At 34.1% G+C, this 16,052-nt stretch overlaps 1 protein-coding gene across 1 annotated transcript in view; it reads left to right on the top strand.

Annotated features, from left to right (window-relative positions):
• LOC121386244 (dynein heavy chain 8, axonemal-like) overlaps positions 1–16,052 on the top strand; it is a 240,158-nt gene that overhangs the window by 106,124 nt on the left and 117,982 nt on the right. Inside the window, exons 25-29 of the mRNA XM_041517077.1 lie at positions 494–729; positions 3,460–3,564; positions 3,955–4,068; positions 4,969–5,031; positions 10,714–10,952. Coding sequence (XP_041373011.1) covers positions 494–729; positions 3,460–3,564; positions 3,955–4,068; positions 4,969–5,031; positions 10,714–10,952 — 757 coding nt within the window. The remainder of the gene's footprint in view (positions 1–493; positions 730–3,459; positions 3,565–3,954; positions 4,069–4,968; positions 5,032–10,713; positions 10,953–16,052) is intronic.

Raw genomic sequence — 16,052 nt, forward strand, 5'->3', positions numbered from 1 at the left:
TAGTAGAGTCAGTGATGAAACAAAACAACTGATTCACAGTTGCAACTACTTTAGCTGATCCTCGTACTGATTGTGTCACTTTTACTATACATTCTGTATTGTTTATCAGTTTTATGTGCTGAATTACAATAAGTATGTTGTTGATAGTTTTATACATGTATGCACACCATCAACTGTCCTTGCATCACATTAATAAATTCAACTGAAGTAATTTATCAGTCGGAAGGTATAGACATTACTTTCATGCTTGGTTAAACCTGGATGTTTGCATGCAGCCATTTTAAATAAAAAAATTGGTCTCTTTTTTTAATATTAATAATTATATTTAATTGTTCTATATTATTTATTTTACACAATTCAGAAGAGGTAGATATTTTTTAATCAAAGAAGAATTCCTTATCGTGGAATGCATCTGTTGTATAGACAACTTTCCTTGTTAGTTAGCAGCATCAGCTTTTTTAACTTAAAATTAGGTAACTTGTTTCATTTACAGAATCATTAAAACTGGGCCTGAAGGTTGAAATCAAAGCCTGGAAGCGGCTGTATGGAAATGAACTTGCTGTTGTATACCGCAAAAAGATGGATGATATTCTGGAGTTTGTGGAGGATTACAACAAACGCTTGATACGTCCTGTAAGAGATTTGGAAGATGTCCGACAAGTCATGGAAGCACTGTCAGTTGTTCGAGATAATTATATCCAGATGGATATGACTTTAGGACCAATAGAGGTTTGCATATTAAAATGTATATTGCCAAATCAAATTCGATAAATAATAATTATAGTAAATTAATTTATTACATGGCCAAAACTGCTACAACCCTTAACCTTCTGACTACTGCAGGCGAGATATCTCGCCCGATGTCACGTCAGTCGATATACTGTACACTGTATACAGTGCATTCCCCAATTCATATTTCCCGCCGTTTTGCACACGACACTCACCGGAAACGGAAATATAATTAAAGAAAAAGTATTTTTATTTGACAGCAGTGGCAGCACGTCGCGGTAATTTTCAGGGATCGATAGCTGATTGTAACAGCTAATTTGATAATAAATTTGATCGTTTTACCAACAACGAAAATTACCAAATATTGCAATATGAATCTTAGTTCGGGTTTTAAAAAACATTCTGGTCAGAAAATTATAAACTTGTACCCACTCAACGTGGTTTTTGTTAAAAATTAATCCAGTAGTCTAAAGGTTAAACTGGCTTGGAAAGCATAGCATATATTCGAATCTGTGCATGTACGAAACACAGGTTTATCGAGAATAGTCTGGCCTGGAGCCAAGCAGTGATTGTTCCATTTCTATGAACCAAATTGCCAATGAAAAGAACCGAAAGGAACATGTTTGTTCAGTTCTTACATAATAAAAAAATAGACAGTAGTGTGCCACTTTAGTAATACATCAAACATTTTTATGTTAGTTCGCTGATATTATGTTCCTAACTTTGAATTACCTGCTCTTTTTAATCAATAAATATTTTTGTCAGTAGCGGAAATGTACTTCAGTAATATCCATACAAACATTGAACCAATGCGCAAAATACATCGGCAAAAGTATCCCATCCGCTGTTTACAAATAAGCAATCTTAGAAAAGTAACCTGGGCTGTGTTCAGCCAGACCGAGCAGAAAAACGTCCACTAGACTGGTTTATGCGCTTCACAGTAAACCAAATGGCCACGTTGGGAACCAATCAATTAGTTCGCGAACATTAGCCAAACATTTGCTGGCTGAACTTGGGGCTGGTAAGACACCTAAAAAAACTTGACTGTAAAGAGAAATGGAACCAACAACTAAAAAAAACTTAGTAAAAAAACATTTTTGTTTGTTTGTGTTAGGGTTGTTTTATATACACTAATCCATATACAGTTAGTAGCATATGACACATAAGTCTATATACTAACACTGTTCTTCTCTCTAATAAAGTTCTTCTCTGAAAATATTTTGAATAGGATTCCCGTGGACTGCTTCCATGGGAATCCACATGAGTTCTCATGAAATTTTTTAGCCCCGATAAAATCCTGTATGCCCTGTCAAAAAACCATGTAACTAATAATATATGGTATATATAACTGAACACACCTGAAGTGGTATGGGATCAATCCCCCAAAATGGATTGGTTATTTCTACATCTCAACCAATGTCACATGACTGGTACATCTAAGGCTAAGGTATGTACTGTCCTGTCCTGTCTATGGGACAGTGCATACATAATATCCCTTAAGCTAGAGTGTCATTAACAAATATTCCATTCCTTTCCATAATCTCCCATTTTCTCTTGATTTAATTTAACCTTTAGACTACTGGATTAATTTTTAACAAAAACCACGTTGAGTGGGTACAAGTTTATAATTTTTACTCACATATATTCACTTAAATGTTTCATAAATACATGAAATAAAGTTCATATATGAATCGGTAAGTATTATTTTCGTGTCTTTTTTTGTAATTTTTATTATTTTAGATCGGCTAATGGTGATTAAAATTAGGCAAAAAATCGAAAAAGTTGCGTTTACTTACGGGCATTTGTGGCCAGCTGTCCAGTATTTATGTCCATTATTCCCGATAACAGTGGTTTTCTGACCAGAATTTTTTTTAAAACCCGAACTACGATTCATATTGCAATATTTGGTAATTTTCGTTGTTGGTAAAACGATCAAATTTATTATCAAATTAGCTGTTACAATCAGCTATCGATCCCTGAAAATTACCGCGACGTGCCGCCATTGTTGTCAAGTGAAAATACTTGCCGAAAACCACTTTTTGAACTCAAAAGTTCAAGGTATTTTCAATTCAAAAAATCAAAACAAAAACCACCATTTTGAAAAAAAATCTTTTTTCTTTAATTATATTTCCGTTTCCGGTGAGTGTCGTGTGCAAAACGGCGGGAAATATGAATTGGGGAATGCACTGTATACAGTTTACAGTATATCGACTGACGTGACGTCGGGCGAGATATCTCGCCTGCAGTAGTCAGAAGGTTAAACTGAAGCTTGATAACGAGACTTTTTTTTTTTTTTTTTTTAATTCTGTGATGTTTTACTCACTGATTGTTCAATTTAATAAATTTGTGGAAATATTTCACGCGAATCCAGATGGATTCGGATGTTTTTTGGTTGCGCAAATCGGATTAGGAGATTCGCACAATTTTTAGCCCTGTTTATTACCTTTTAGATAAATTTCATGAGTTTTGATTGGTCAATAGCTAATGCATACCACAAATACACTGTGTCATTTATATTTTCGTACAACCAATCAAGCAAATTACGTGACTATATGTCAAAAATACCAATAGTTTACATACAATAGCCAATATTTAATAATCAATGTGCTCTAGTGGTGTTGTTAAACAAAACAAACAAACTTTTACCCCACTCCGCCTCCCCATCCATACATTTCCTAGTTTCAGTAGATGTCTATTTTGATTTCTTTATTTTTCTTTCCTCAATAACAGGAAGCCTACATGATGTTGTCTGAGTTTGAGAAAAGTGTGTCAAAAGAGGAAAATGACAAGGTGGACACAGTTCGTTACTCATTTGAGATGCTACTCAATAAAGCTGTAAGTTGAATGCTTTAACCTGTTAAAGATGATATCCATGAATAAGTGACTTCCCAAAGAATTTTAAATATTAGACTTAAAATAATTTTTTCAGTAGAATACATGACCAGTATAATTATACCTCTGTAGAAACTGTTTATCATAAACTACAGATACATGTGTAGTCAATGAATTTGATTCAGTGAATATCAAGTGTTTCCTGGCTCATAACTCAATAGAAGTTAGATAGTGGATCACGGTCAGAGCCATCTGCATCCAGTCAAATTTCAGACATAAAATCCTGGCTAGAGATTTTCAAAGCTATCTTAACATTATGATATCATTGCGCTAAGGTAGCTTAAAATATATGGGCCCTGGCAGTTACTATATTCTTCTAATTTTCATTTGCAGACTCAAACCCAAGACAAACTGATAACAGTACAACCCACGTTCAAGACAGAACTTTTGACAGCGGTTGAAACCTTCTACAAAGATGTTGACAGTTTCTCGGAAAAATATGAGTCTGTATGTATTTGTACAATGGCTAGGCTATTAATTTATCGTGGAATAATAATAAATCTTGTTCACTAATTTTCAATAATGTGATAAAATTTAAAAAGTGGACAAATTTTTCTTTTTTTAAATCATGGATTTTAAGAATTAACAAAATAGGTTATATTATTTTATATAGAATTGCATTCTCTAGCACACACCCCTGAATTCTGTGACAAAACAATTTAAATTCCGTGGTAAAATGTGACATATTCTGCCGTAGAATTTGATGAATTCTGTGGAAAATTCTGCAACATATAAAACTGAAAAATAACATTTATAAATTAAAGCTAGATGTTCAAATAGTTACATATTTATTTTCAACCTGTTTTGAGTCTGTGAGTAACTGGTTACGGTACACCGTCCTCTGGTTGTAGGCCTACAAGTTAATCCAGAAACTTGTCGTATTTGAGTCTTTCATTGTGGTACAGGAAAACCAAAGCTCTCATTATCTCTGGATTTGAAGATCTTCGTCTTCCTGTTGAGATCAAATTATATAAAGAGAAACTCCATTCAGCATCTGCTGAATTGGTCACGACATTTGCATATCACTTTATGCTTCTATTTATTACTGTATGGAAAGTAAACACTAGTAAAATTCCATGTCTAATGTTACAATTCAGAAACATCGCACATTTTGCGGTGATTAAGACAAATTCCACGACCTAAAATTATGAATTCTGCATATGTTCTGCACGAAAAGTGATTTTCTGTGGATGAACAACTATTCTGCACGATGATACAAATTCTGCAAATTTTTCCATGTCTGCGGAATTCAGTGTTTTTTGTTTGTTTGTTGATTCATAAATGTGTTTGTGTAATTAATGAAATTTTGAGGTACTATCATAAGTTATTTCCAATTTTTTCCATTAGGCTGGTCCAATGTCACCAGGTATATCACCTACTGAAGCCAATGACAGACTCATAGTCTTCCAGGTAAGCTATTACAAAATCATATGACTAAAATAAATAATTTTGTTTTGAAAAGTCATACAATAAATTAAAATGTTCCCAAGAAATCATAAATTAACACATCAACTTATTTAGTGTCATAGCTAACTTGTGAGATTCTATATCAACACGTTGTGCCATTTGCAATTCACCAGTCAAGTGTTGTTCAGGTCTCCACCGGATTCATCGTGAAAAAACGTGAACCTGGCTACCCCATCCCCATAAACCGGTCTGTTTACATATGACTTGTTTTTAAGGAATCCACATACATGTGAACTCTGACACTGGAATGCTTTTGTTGAATTAAGAAAACCTTCCCCAAAACAAAGTGCACAAATGAGGAAAGGACAAGTAGACATTCAAAATATTTTTTATACATGTTTGAAATGTATACACAACCGCCATTTTGCACTGTATGCACTATATTAAATAGCCTTTAATATTAAATAAACCTAAATAAGCAACAGTTTTACACCACTGTCATCGTCAAAGTCTCATTTGCTTAGAAGATTTATTGTATAAGAGTTGTTGACATGCACCATTCTTGAAAAACAATAGCCCAGTTTATGGGAGTATCTGAAGAATGTCAACATTAGACTACGACATGTATTTAATCTCTTCTCAACAGAAAATGGTTTGGATTTTAACATTTGTTGATTGAGTTTGACAACAAATTGAACAAGTTAACACATTATTTTATTAAATCGATCATACATTACAATGTGCACATAATTAACCATTACCCATTAATAGGCCGGTTCACGGTTACTCGAGGATAATTATTACTGTTATTTTAATATAACAACATCACTTCCATGTTTTAATGAAAATAATAAGTACTCGGTTGGTTTACTTAAATTGTATTATCTAGAGTAGTAGTATTTAATAATGAAATATTATGCTTTGAACTGTTTATGTTTATCCAACCTCCCTTCTGGATGAAAAAATTAATGAGACGTTTATCACCCCTGACTGTGGCAAATGATCCTGCAGTCCATTTACACCTTAGGCAAATGCTCTAGCACTGAGCTACATTGAACCTGCCCCAGATAAGATAACATAACAGACCTGGACATTCAAGGGGAACTATCACTGGCACTCCATCAATCCACAAAGACCAGTTCAAGGAGAGTCATTTTTAGCTAATGTTAGAGTGAATTAAAACAAGTATTACAAAAGGATTGTATATCAATGCTCAATGAGGTAATATGTTATATGGCTCCGTATAATCTATGTTAGGTTAGCAATTAATTGACCCCTCCGTATGACGAGTTAACCACGCCCCCCGTGACACGTGATGCAAGGTTAGACAAACATTCAATAATGGCTGCCAATTCGCATAGGTCGATAGCAAAATCAGATGATCTGCCGATTAAGTTTTCGTCTTAATGTATTTAGAAATATCGTTGTTTAATTAAAAAGCCGACAGGAAGAGACATTCAAGTGTTTCACTACAGGGTACATTTACAATGACAACGTGATTTAAATCGACGAAACCATCTTTACTTCAGTAAATCGAACTCGAAGCACAAGAACCCGGAAGTGACAAACGTCGAATGCAAGCAAAAGATGATTTAAAACATCCTATGCTAACTTTTCTTGTCAGGACTGATAAATTAAAATGTCTTGTTTGTTTCTTTTTCATCTTAATTTTTGTTGTTCGACTTTTATATTAATGGAATCCCGATATGCCGAGGAACAAGAGTATAGAAGGCACGGCCGCAACCCAGCCTGTTTAAAACCGTGACATCTTTATTTTTGGTCAGGTTGCGTTAAATGTTTTTGTTTTTAAAAAAAAATAAAAAAAAAGGTGGGGGCCGTGAGCAGTAACATTAAAATACAAGGCGTATGGGAATGCTATCAGTGTACCATAATTTTATGCACGAAAGGTTACAAAACTATTGCAGGATACAGTCGCCTGTGCAAAAATTATGCAGGCAGTGGTTTAGATTGTGGGATTGCAAAGTTTATGGGGGTGTATTCTTACATAGCTGCACTGCTTGAATCAACTGATATATGGCACTTGCCCTATTTATGAAACCAAAGCCATACACGAAATTTAAAAAAAAAAAAAAAAAAAAAAAAAAAAAAAAAATATCACAACTGGGAGAGTTGGTGGGGATCACATCTTTATGTATACTAACATATTGGCCCGTCTTCATTCTGACAAGACCTATTAGGGCTGTGTACGTTTGGGTGCCCCATCCCCTCTATAAAATCAAGCTGTCCAGCACACCCTTTTGAAAAAGTTGGACACAATTAGGAATGAAAATATAGAAAATGTTGGACAAAAGTAGGAAAACGTAGAACTAAAGTGGGACTGAAACAGTATATAGCGACATTATTCATGCTCATGTTGAAAAAACACCTTTTTATGTGGTGCTCAATTTGTACATGCATTTTGTGTTCTATCAGAAATAATGTAAATCTTATGTAACGGTCACGTTATACAGTTATTTCAAATTGCTGTACACTATATTAATCAATATACATATTTTCTTCCATAGGAATGCTGATGCACAGTAAAACCGAGTTAACATGATAAATTTAAGTTTTCCATAATATATTTTAGATTCTGATGTCATACATACACACTACGTTATAATCATGTTAATCATTGGAAAATATGTTGGCTTTAAGGGTGTACTTTTAATATGTTGAGATTATATGGTGCACAAATTGGGAGATAGATCTTGCTGCCAAGAAAAATTAAAAATAATTCTCATAACACAAGGAATATGCACACTTTAACAGCAACTCACAGCATTTTCAAACAAAAAAGTAAGAAAAACTAGGTATTTGGAAGAAAAAGTAGGAAAAATACCAAAAAGTATGATCACTGGACAGCCTGTAAAATATTTGCCAATTAAGCCAGTACAATACAGTGATTAAATAAATAATAAACTCATGTGTTGTGGCAACAACTGTTGGAAATCAAACAAAGCTTCTGGCTCACAACCCAATCTCACCCCCCCCCCCCCGCATTACTTATCCTACTGTCAGCACAACATGTACTCACAAAGATTTATCTGTTCTAGAGGTATAGGCAGATAAAAATTAGTACTAAATATTATAAGACAACCTATGCTTACAGAACAATAATAATTATACAAAATAAAAATTTAATTTAAAAAATGTATGTAATTTTTTTTAATAATAATAATAAAACATTTTTTAAAAAGAGGCAAAATTATATATTACACTAGTTTAACATGAAACTAAACCACAGATTGCAGTTCGCACAATTTGTTTAATATTTATTATAAGAATACTTCCAAACATTTTCTTTTTTCTCAAAGAGAGGGTCTTTACATATTAATCCCCATGCAGTCTGGTACAGGTAAATATATTTATTCAAAAATGTATCTTTCTGTGGCATCTATCTCCAAATCCTCGAAACTTGTACAGTCAACTGAGCAATTAAGGATTACCATTTGATGGGTGGTGTCAAACTGAATCCCACGTCTTGGAAGTCTGAATTACTCCTTAGCAGCAATATGTCAAACACAAAAAAACCTACAAAATATTGTATTAAATGAAATTGTTGAAAGTGTTTCAGTTTCAGCAGCAATTTCACCCCCTGCCCCAGTTTTTCTTTCACATATCAGTTGAAACTGTTCTATTATTTCTATCATTATGTTCTCAATATTAAGATGCAATGTAATTTGTTTAATAGTTTGTCTTCAGAATCTCATTTTCGACATCTAATCAATGCTCCACATCCATTGGTCCAGTTGCTGAAATATATAAAAACAAACACGTTAATTATTTCACATCCATTTGAAGAAGTACATTAGTCTGTAACTTAATTACATATCGTTGTATTAATTTAAAGTTTAATTTAATTTTAGGAAAACATATTTTTAACAGGAAACAAAATCTGTGTTTCTAAACAAAGTATAAAATTAAAAAAGTATAGCAGTAAATTAAAAAAAGTAGTAAACAATGTATTTAACTTTGATGATGTTATTTGATTTGTATTAGAAATTTGCACAAAGCTACATATAAGATGACATGTGGAAGAAGAAAAATGCCTATGCTTTGCTAAACTTTGGGGTATAAAATAATGATGAAAAACAAAACTACTGTCTCCAACAGAAAATCATATTTAGGGTAGGTAATAAAAACAAGAGATGTAAGTGCCTCATCGAGGTGGTTATGGGTTTGAAATGTTTTGAAATTAGTGTTAGGACATTACATTTCAAACACATGACCATTTATAAACAGCAGTTCTTCTACTATCATTTATCTAAACATTAAAAAATATATCTATTAATTTGTAAGATTTTAGGGTATATAAGTTTAACCTCAGTAGCCTCTGGCAGAAACCATTAAGTTGAAAATTCTAAGAATAACAATAAAGGAATAATAAAATGTCTTACCAGTATTTATTATAAATTACCCAAGATTGGTAATTGATCTGCTGTTAGGTGAGGAATTGTTTTAATATATATATTATGGTAAAATTGGGTTGTTTTAATTGAGGGTGGGGTGGAGGGGGACTAATGGATAAGTTAAAGTTTCTTTTGTTTAAAGACACCACTAGAGCATACTGAATTATTAATCATCAGCTATTGGATGTCAAACATTTTGTACTTTTGACATGTATAGTCTAGAGTGCAAACCTGCTACATTAGTAGCCAGGTATCTTTTATATATAGGCCTATACACCACCCAACAGACAGAATAGCACATACCACAGCCTTTGATATACTAGTCGTGATGCACTAGCTTAAATCGAATCAAACTGAGAAACCATAACCAGCAGATCTGTTCCGATTGCAAAAAATCACTATTATTATTTTATTTTATTTTGCTTCAAAACATTTCAGGGTCCCTACATAAAATTTGCCTAATTTATAACTTTCCAGACAATACTTCCTTATACCCCTAAAGCTCACAACCATATAGGTTACTCCCTCACTCCCCCACCCACCCCCCCCCCACACACACACAAAAGCACATACATACACTCACGCCTACACACATGCAAACAAAAAGAAAAGGAAAAAAAGATAAAAACTTCCAAACGTTCCAGCAAGCTTGTTAATACTATCACTAACCCTAAACCTAACTTAAGCCTACATTAACTGAATGCTGGAACGATCGGAAGTCTTGACAAAACGTTTATTTTGGCCATTCGTCTGTGTGCAGTTTAACGACAATATATATATCGAAGATTGATTAAATGAGTCAGTAAATTCCATTACATTGGAGGGAAAGTGATTCTTAAACTCTTACCTTCATAGAATTTATATATCAGTTGAATTTTGATGGATTTCGGCAAAACTTCACTTTCAATACCATGTGACGGTTTCGCAGGAAAACACTGATTTGACGTCAGTCGTAGGCTCCGCATAGTTGTCATCGCTGTTAACACTTGTCAGCAGAAGTATATGTTTACTGTGATTATAATTCAGCTGGAGGAGGCAATTATTTTAACTAATTTTAATGCTAACTATACAAAAACGTTACACATCGAAAAACATTATGTTGTCTAACCTAATGGCGTCCAAGCAAATTACAGCCCGCGTTTTTTGAACCGCGAAACATGATTGGTCCAGCGCGGTTGTCAATCACGCCGTACGGAGGGGTCAATTATTGCCAGATATTAATTTTGCAGTGAGGTCAGCTTCAGACAGTAATACTATTTTTATTGTCTTTCAGAGCCAGTTTGATGATTTGTGGGGTAAATACAAAACCTACTCCTCTGGAGAACAGCTGTTTGGGCTCTCAGTCACAGATTATCCAGTACTGGACAAGATCAGAAAGGAGCTCAACTTGTTGCAGAAACTATACGGTCTCTACACGACAGTGATGACAGTGATTAATGGCTACTTTGATATTCTGTGGGAGGATGTGGACATTGATAAAATAAACATGGAAATGACTGACTTACAACTTAGGTAATATATATACCAACATGGAGATGTAATGGAGATAAAAATGTGTGTTGGTCCTTTGTTTGTAGTACCTACCCACTCTGTATTTTGAATACAATATTTCACTTTGTCAAACTTCTTAACCTTCTGACTACTGCAGGCGAGATATCTGGCTCGACATCACGCCAGTCGACATACTGTACACTGTATACAGTGCATTCCCCAATTCATATTTCCCCGCCATTTTGCACATGACACTCATCAGAATTGATTTATTAACAGGAAAGACAGACAACTCGGTTTCCTGTGTCTTTAATTTTAGATTTTTCAATGTAGCAGTAATTTTCAGGGATCGATAGCTGATTGTGACAACTAATTTGATAATAAATTTGATTGTTTTACCAATAATTTTTTTTACCAAATATTGTGATAAGAATCATAGTTTGTTTTTTAAAAAAAAACTCTGCGCAGAAAACCAATGTTATTGGGAATAATGGACATAAATACTGGACAGCTGGCCACAAATGCATGTAAGTAAATGTGATTTAATTTTTTTTGCCTAATTTTAATCAACATCAACTGATATAAAATATCATAAAATTTATAAAAACCTACAAAAATAATACTTACTGATTCAGATATCAACTTTATTTTATGTATTTTAAAAACATTTAAGTGAATATATGAGTAAAAATTATAAACATGTACCCACTCAAGATATGTTTTTTTGTCAAAATTAATCCAGTAGTCTAAAGGTTAAGTCGAGTTACAGAGCTTTTCATTTTAAAAACTTTCAGTATGATTTGTGTTTGATGTTGTATTTCACCATCTCTTTAACCTTCTGAGTACTGCAGGCGAGATATCTCGCCATTGAGACCTGCTTTACTACATCGTATTTCCAGCGGTTTCTAATGCATCTTGGGAAGAAATGACGTGTCAGTTATATTTAGGGAACATTCTGAATTGCATATGGCGGAAGACTTGAACTGTCAGAATTGAACATTGATCAGTAATTTGTGTTTGTAAACACTGGGTTTTTCTCATGGATTTTTGCATCGCGTAAGCAACAAAAATGGCGGCTGGCGGTGACTTGAATGAAATTTTCGGCAATTCTGACAGCAAAAGTGATGGTGAGTTTGAAGGTTTTACCGGTGTCGAATATCGGCAAGCGTTAGGGTGAATGACAGAAGGAATGAATGGTGATGAATTGAGTGAAAACAAAAGTGTGGAGGAAATCGAGGATGTAAACATCGGCGACCCAATGCAAAATGCGTATGATCACGGCTGGCGTTTTGATTTTAGACAGAATTCGGGACCACAAGACATACCGGAAAACTCAAGTGAGTACGATACTTTTAGTTTGTTTTTCAATGATGAAATTATCAATTTGATGGTCACACAAACCAATGTATATGCCGACTAGTATTTTGTTTCAGTTGGTGGCAAAGAAAACTTGAAATTTGTTTCAAATTTTCAGCAGTGATAAAATGTTTCACCAGGTGAGATCAGGGCATTTTTATCAATTTTGTTAGCCATGGAAGTCACCAAACGTCCAAGCTATTCATCTTACTGGACAAATGATAAAGTATTTGAGATGCCTGGATTCAGAGAGATCATGTCAAGAGACAGGTTTTTACAAATTTTGAATTTTTTTCACCTCAATGACAACTCGAGAGATGTGCCGAGGGACAACCTGAATCATGACAACCCGAATCATGACAAATTATTCAAGGTGAGGCCTTTTGTTGACCTTCTCGTTGCCAGTTTTCAAAAATATTTCCTTCTTGACAGAGAGGTGAGTGTTGATGAAAGCATGAATTCATTCAAAGGTAGGACAAATTTAATGTAGTATATGCCAAACAAGCCACACAAGTGGCGATTGAAAGCTTGGGTGTTGGCCGACGCCAAGACGGGGTATGTATACAACTGGCAAGTGTACTGCGGTAAGGAAAATGCTGTACGTGACCACGGTCTTGCTCATTCTGTTGTTACAACTCTGTGTTGGCCTTTGTATAACACTGCCCAACATGTGTACACATACAACTTTTTTACCTTTCCTGCTTTATTTCAGGATCTTGCCGACAACCAGATGGGAGCATGCGGGTAAATCGACGCGGTGTCCCTGATGAGGTGAAAGAGTGTAAGATAAAAAAAGGTGACCCAGTTAAGGTTGTTGCGGATGACAAAATGTTATTTCTCTCATGGACTGATAAGAGACAAATAAATGTACTGAGTACAATTCACAATTGTTCATGTTTTTTGAAACGCACAAAGTCTAAGACGCACCCAAACTTCCACCGAGATGTTGAGAAACCAAAGGCCATCGAGTTGTACACAAAGTACATGGGTGGTGTAGACAGGGCAGATAAACACCTGAGCCACTATCTCAGTATCCACAGGTGTTGTAAGTGGTGGAAAAAAAGTTTTTTTTTATTTGTTTGAAGTTACATTTTGCAACACACTGATTGTTTTTAGATGTTCGAAACTGGGCCTTTATGTCAAGCCAGAGAAAGTCCGACTTGCGGTCATTTATGGGTTGTTGGATGGCTATAAATGCTTAGGGTGCTCAAGTGCAGGTAGACAAGTAGACATGAATATTAAAATCAAGTGCACAAAACAACTCAATGAAACAGGCAATTAGGGCAAATGAAACAAAAACTATTCTGTTGAAACAAAGAGACAAGGCAGTATTTGTATATATAGTGTTTGTTTATTGAAATTTAATTCTTTAATTTATTTGACCAATAAAATAATTCAACAATAAAATGTACCCAGTATAAACTAAACACCCAGTATACTTACTGTTTACTTGTTACGGTTTTCTTCCGTCCGCAATCCTGTATATATGTACATAACATTGTTTATTTATTTATTTGTTTGTTAATTGTTTTGTTTATTTATTTACTTACTTATTTATTTATTTAAATAACAAAAAGAAAATATGATACATGTAATCAAATGTGTTACTAGGCATTCATAATGTTGTTTACTTTTAAAAATGATTTTTAAAAATGGTTATTTCTTCTTATTAAAACAAAGAAAAAAAAGTCTGCCAAAAAAAAGAAGAAAAAAAAAGTTTATTGTTTCATATACATAAGTTATTTTATGCATTTCTTAAATATTTCAATCATTATATATGATCAAAGTTAGGTACTGGCTATAACTGATTTTCCCCAAAATTAATCCAGTACTGAGGGGAAGTAACTCCGACGAGAATTCAGTAGTCCAAAGGTTAATAAATATTGGCATTACCGTATATCGCTGTGTATTAGCCGACTCCATGCATTAGCCGACCCCCTAGTTTCACCCTCCAAATCGGCTTTAAAATTATAGACCTTGTATATAAGCCGACCCCCCTATATAAAACTAACCAAGTCAGATGTCTGTGTGGTCTACAAAATGACAAAGTACATCTGCTTTCAAACGTCATTTGTCACAGCAAACTTATCCGGAAGCAGTAGCCGATTTCTGTTTATAGAAACGGTGTCCGGTTAATTTATTTCTCGTAAAATATAAGTACCAAGATAGCGAAATATACCTAAACATTCTTGATTGCAGCCACACGTTAAAAACACAGTGACTGTTTGCATTGTTGATTGTGCTAATCGGTCTTTTCATTACTACATGTAGTCGGCTATACCCTACCATACCCAACCACCCGTGTCGATTAATCCCAAGCCGACAAACAAAACAAATGAAGCTGGAACAATTAACGTGTTCACCGGTTTAGTAAGCAGTTTTGTAATGACACGTGACCTGCGAAGTTTTCCGAAATTGTTTTGATCGGTCACCATTTATTGTTGTTTAAACAGATAAATATTACTAAATAACTTTTAAACACCAACATTTATTAACCTTTAGACTACTGGATTAATTTTTAACAAAAACCACGTTGAGTGGGTACAAGTTTATAATTTTTACTCACATATATTCACTTAAATGTTTCATAAATACATGAAATAAAGTTCATATATGAATCGGTAAGTATTATTTTCGTGTCTTTTTTTGTAATTTTTATTATTTTAGATCGGCTAATGGTGATTAAAATTTGGCAACAAATCGAAAAAGTTGCGTTTACTTACGGGCATTTGTGGCCAGCTGTCCAGTATTTATGTCCATTATTCCCGATAACAGTGGTTTTCTGACCAGAATTTTTTTAAAAACCCGAACTACGATTCATATTGCAATATTTGGTAATTTTCGTTGTTGGTAAAACGATCAAATTTATTATCAAATTAGCTGTTACAATCAGCTATCGATCCCTGAAAATTACCGCGACGTGCCGCCATTGTTGTCAAGCGAAAATACTTGCCGAAAACCACTTTTGAACTCAAAATTTCAAGGTATTTTCAATTGAAAAAATCAAAACAAAAACCACCATTTTGAAAAAAAATCTTTTTTCTTTAATTATATTTCCGTTTCCGGTGAGTGTCGTGTGCAAAACGGCGGGAAATATGAATTGGGGAATGCACTGTATACAGTGTACAGTATATCGACTGACGTGACGTCGGGCGAGATATCTCGCCTGCAGTAGTCAGAAGGTTAAAGATGAACATATATATACAATTTTAATATCTTTTATTTGTAATAGCTTGTGTTAAAATGCAATATTGAACCTTTATGAAAGCGGAAATGCAGAGCACAATAATGACAATAGATCGAGTCAAGCCGTGACGTCACTATTCTAACTTTACATTTCCAATAAAATGTTGACTCCTTAGATAAGCCGACCCCAGCCTTTGACTTGATAAATTTTGTATCAAAAAGTCGGCTAATACACAGCGATATACGGTATGTTAAAAAAAATATAGAATATTTTCCAAATAGATGTTGATGTTTTTTACAGTCTAATTTACGCATGTTGATAACCCTTTTATGAATTTAAAGCTCTTTCCTGATTGGTTAATATTAGCTGGTTATATAATAATATTTATAGTAACCAGTGAAATTTCATCTTTCTTAGCCATGCATAACAGTGGTGCAAATGCTAGTTTAGTCTTATTCATGATTGTGCACTTTTTGGCCTCTAATATGATTACATCACTTAAATATTGTGTAGTCTGGTTTCTGTCCCAAACTCGACCACTGGCCATGCCAGAGGTTGGGTGTGGGAAAGATGTGCTT

The sequence above is a fragment of the Gigantopelta aegis genome, chromosome 12 (genome assembly GCF_016097555.1).
Source record: "Gigantopelta aegis isolate Gae_Host chromosome 12, Gae_host_genome, whole genome shotgun sequence".
NCBI lineage: Eukaryota > Metazoa > Mollusca > Gastropoda > Neomphalida > Peltospiridae > Gigantopelta > Gigantopelta aegis.